Consider the following 2,656-nt stretch of genomic DNA (forward strand, 5'->3'; position numbering starts at 1 on the left):
ACCTCTCTTAGCATCTCTTGCTGCCTGTAGCCTCTTCTGCAGTTAGCAGCTCCAGAATAAGTCAGAAATGTAAATTCAGATATTCCAAAATGCAGCTGAAGTTCATCATTTGACCAGCAAGATTATCTAAAGGAATAAGGCAGAGTAAGAGTTATCTAAAGGAAGAGTTATCTAAAGGAAGATTATCTAAAGGAATAAGGCAGAGTAAGAGTTTTATTTCCTCAGCGCAAGAATTGCTTGAAACAATACACTGTGTACTAAATGCGAGTACTGGAAGTTTGGAGAATTAATATCTTTTGAGAGTTAGAAGCATTACTTTTTAACTAAGGCACAAGGGATTTGTATTTAATACTCATTAGTGTTTATCAAAGTTGCTCATATAAATCCTCTTTGCCTGGAAGAATGGATCTTTTGTGTCAGTGTTATAATTAGTAATATGCTGTACCTACAGCAAAAGAACTACCGAATTGGTTTTGTTGCAATTTTGATTGTAGAAAGGTAACCTACTCTTGCCATCTGGATGTCTTTGAATAATTTTTGTTCGCTGTTTTAGTAATGGTTATGACTGACAAATGATTTGATATTACAACAGCATGCAGCAGGGAAATAGGAGTGGCTAGTACAAAGACTTTTCTGTTTGTTCAGCTGTTTTTTTTAATGAAAAGAGAGATACAAGAGTTGAGTGCTATGCTAAGCTCTTCTAGAATTCGTATTTCATTAAGTGCAGTGAACTTTTCTTGGAATAGAAGGCCCACATGGAGTTATTTCATGTTGCTGTGAAACCTGTTTTACGTTGTTTTCAAATAACATAAGGACAACACTTTGAATGGTTGCATGGGCTATAACATTTGGAAGGGAGAAAATGCTTGGCCTAGTTTTAAAGGTTGATTTGCTTTTTAAAACTTAACTGGCTAAAATGCACCAATAGCTTTTGCGTTTGAATTTTTGTTCATCTTTTCCTCCCCCTCACCCCTTTCTAGATGGCTCCTAGCTATGCTGGTGTCTACACTGTGTAGCATTGTCATCTGGTGGATTGTTTGTGGCTCCCTTCTTCCCAGCCTGCTATTCTGTCTAGATGGTTTAAGAACATAATAACCATCAGGACTCCTTGTGAGAGAGCCACTGTGTAAGTGTCCCATTCCATTTCTCTACAACAGTTCACTTTTTTATCCAGTATGTTTCATAATTGCATGCTTTTCATATCATGTTTCTTACTGGCTTTGTGGCAAGGGTAAATTTCATTGATTTAGCTTTTAAGAAAATAACAATAAGCTCTTTTGAGTGATCATATGGCTGGCTTGCAATATCTCTTTGAAATATGCTGAGCAGTTACAAGTAGGATATTTCATAGTTTTTGAAGATCTATTCTCTGCATGCTAGTGCAAATGCTGATGTAATTTTAGTTAATATATATGTTGTTTAAAGGAAAATCTTGTCCTTCACACCTCAAGTACATCAGGAGGTTAGTTCTCCTTTTTAGTTTAGATTTCTTAAACTAGCTGGAAAATTGCTAAGTTCCCTAAAGTATGAGTTGTCTTTTGAATCAAGATTTAGAATTTGTCAGTAAATCTACACTTACTAATAAGTCACATTGAACTAAAGGAGGCAGAGTAAGACAGCAGAAAAAAATCTTTATCAGCGATTTTAATAGTGTTAAGGAGAGCTGCATTGTTCAATCTAGCCAAGAATGACGACAGCAAATTTACTAACCCCAGGAGATCTACTTACACATTCTTTTAAGTGATTGAAAAAGCTTGATATTTCATTGAAGAGCTGTTTTCGGGGGGCAGGGGGGTGAGAGAGTCCCACTCTTCTCGCACATTGTCAGCAGACTTCAGCCTTGGCTCTCTCTACTTGTTCATGCCCTCTAGTGGTTTTGTGGACGGCACTTTCATTTTTCTTAACCTGTTTCAGAATGAATGTACTGATCAGCTTTTGCCAAAGGAGCCTGGTTTCCACCTTTGAAGTCACGAAGGTTTCTGGGACTCTTTGTCTTTTAGACAAGTAGGCTTTGTAGCAGAGAGATTTGTGGGGTCAAATCCACTGCACAGTTTCCTTTCCTGTATGACATTGTCACTGGAGTTTTTTCCTGCAGAACACTGGCAAACAAAGATTTTTCTGGGAAAATGCTGAAGATTTCAGTTGCTGTCATAAAAAAGTAGGTAAAAAATGTTGTGCCCTACAACGGTGAGAATGCCTTAAAAGGGGCTTTCAAACTGAATATTAAAGTTAAGCCTTTTAATCTCGCTCTTCTGATTTTACCATGTTTTACCATTCACAACTTCCAAAGACCAAGGAAGTTGTCTTCCTCTAAAGTTTAAGGGGGCAAAAAAACATCAGAAAAGGAACTGGAGAAATTATTGAATCTTCAGATTCTGTTGAGCACTATCAATTCGTAATCAGGTGGCATGGACCTACAACTGCAAACCCCATCGCAAGAGAAAGGCATGTCTTTTAATCAAGAAAGAAAATTTGGATTACGCACATTCTGGCCAATGAAGAACATGGGAAGCATCTTTTAAACTAAGGTCTTGGGTAGTCTACAGTGAAGATGTAATCAGAGATTGGATTAAGCACCCTCTTCTGTCTTTTTTAAATGCACTTAATGACTCGTGCATTTTTATAAAAAGTGTGATTTTTTTTTTTCCCCCCCCCC

The 2,656-nt window shown here is 37.3% G+C and overlaps 1 protein-coding gene across 13 annotated transcripts in view; it reads left to right on the top strand.

The window, feature by feature from the left end:
• CDC14B (cell division cycle 14B) overlaps positions 1-2,656 on the top strand; it is a 93,005-nt gene that overhangs the window by 56,121 nt on the left and 34,228 nt on the right. For 3 of the 13 annotated variants that reach the window (XM_019517328.1, XM_019517329.1, XM_019517331.1), the window contains exon 13: positions 981-1,126. The exons of 8 other annotated variants lie outside the window; for them this stretch is intronic. In XM_019517328.1, the coding sequence (XP_019372873.1) occupies positions 981-1,092 (112 nt within the window). In that variant the 3' untranslated portion in view covers positions 1,093-1,126. Of the gene's footprint in view, positions 1-980; positions 1,127-1,914; positions 2,589-2,656 lie in introns of those variants that run through there. 2 more of the 13 variants (XM_019517332.1, XM_019517330.1) reach the window with 2 other exon arrangements.

This window comes from Gavialis gangeticus, unplaced genomic scaffold (assembly GCF_001723915.1).
Source record: "Gavialis gangeticus isolate Ggan-Ray unplaced genomic scaffold, GavGan_comp1, whole genome shotgun sequence".
Lineage (NCBI taxonomy): Eukaryota > Metazoa > Chordata > Crocodylia > Gavialidae > Gavialis > Gavialis gangeticus.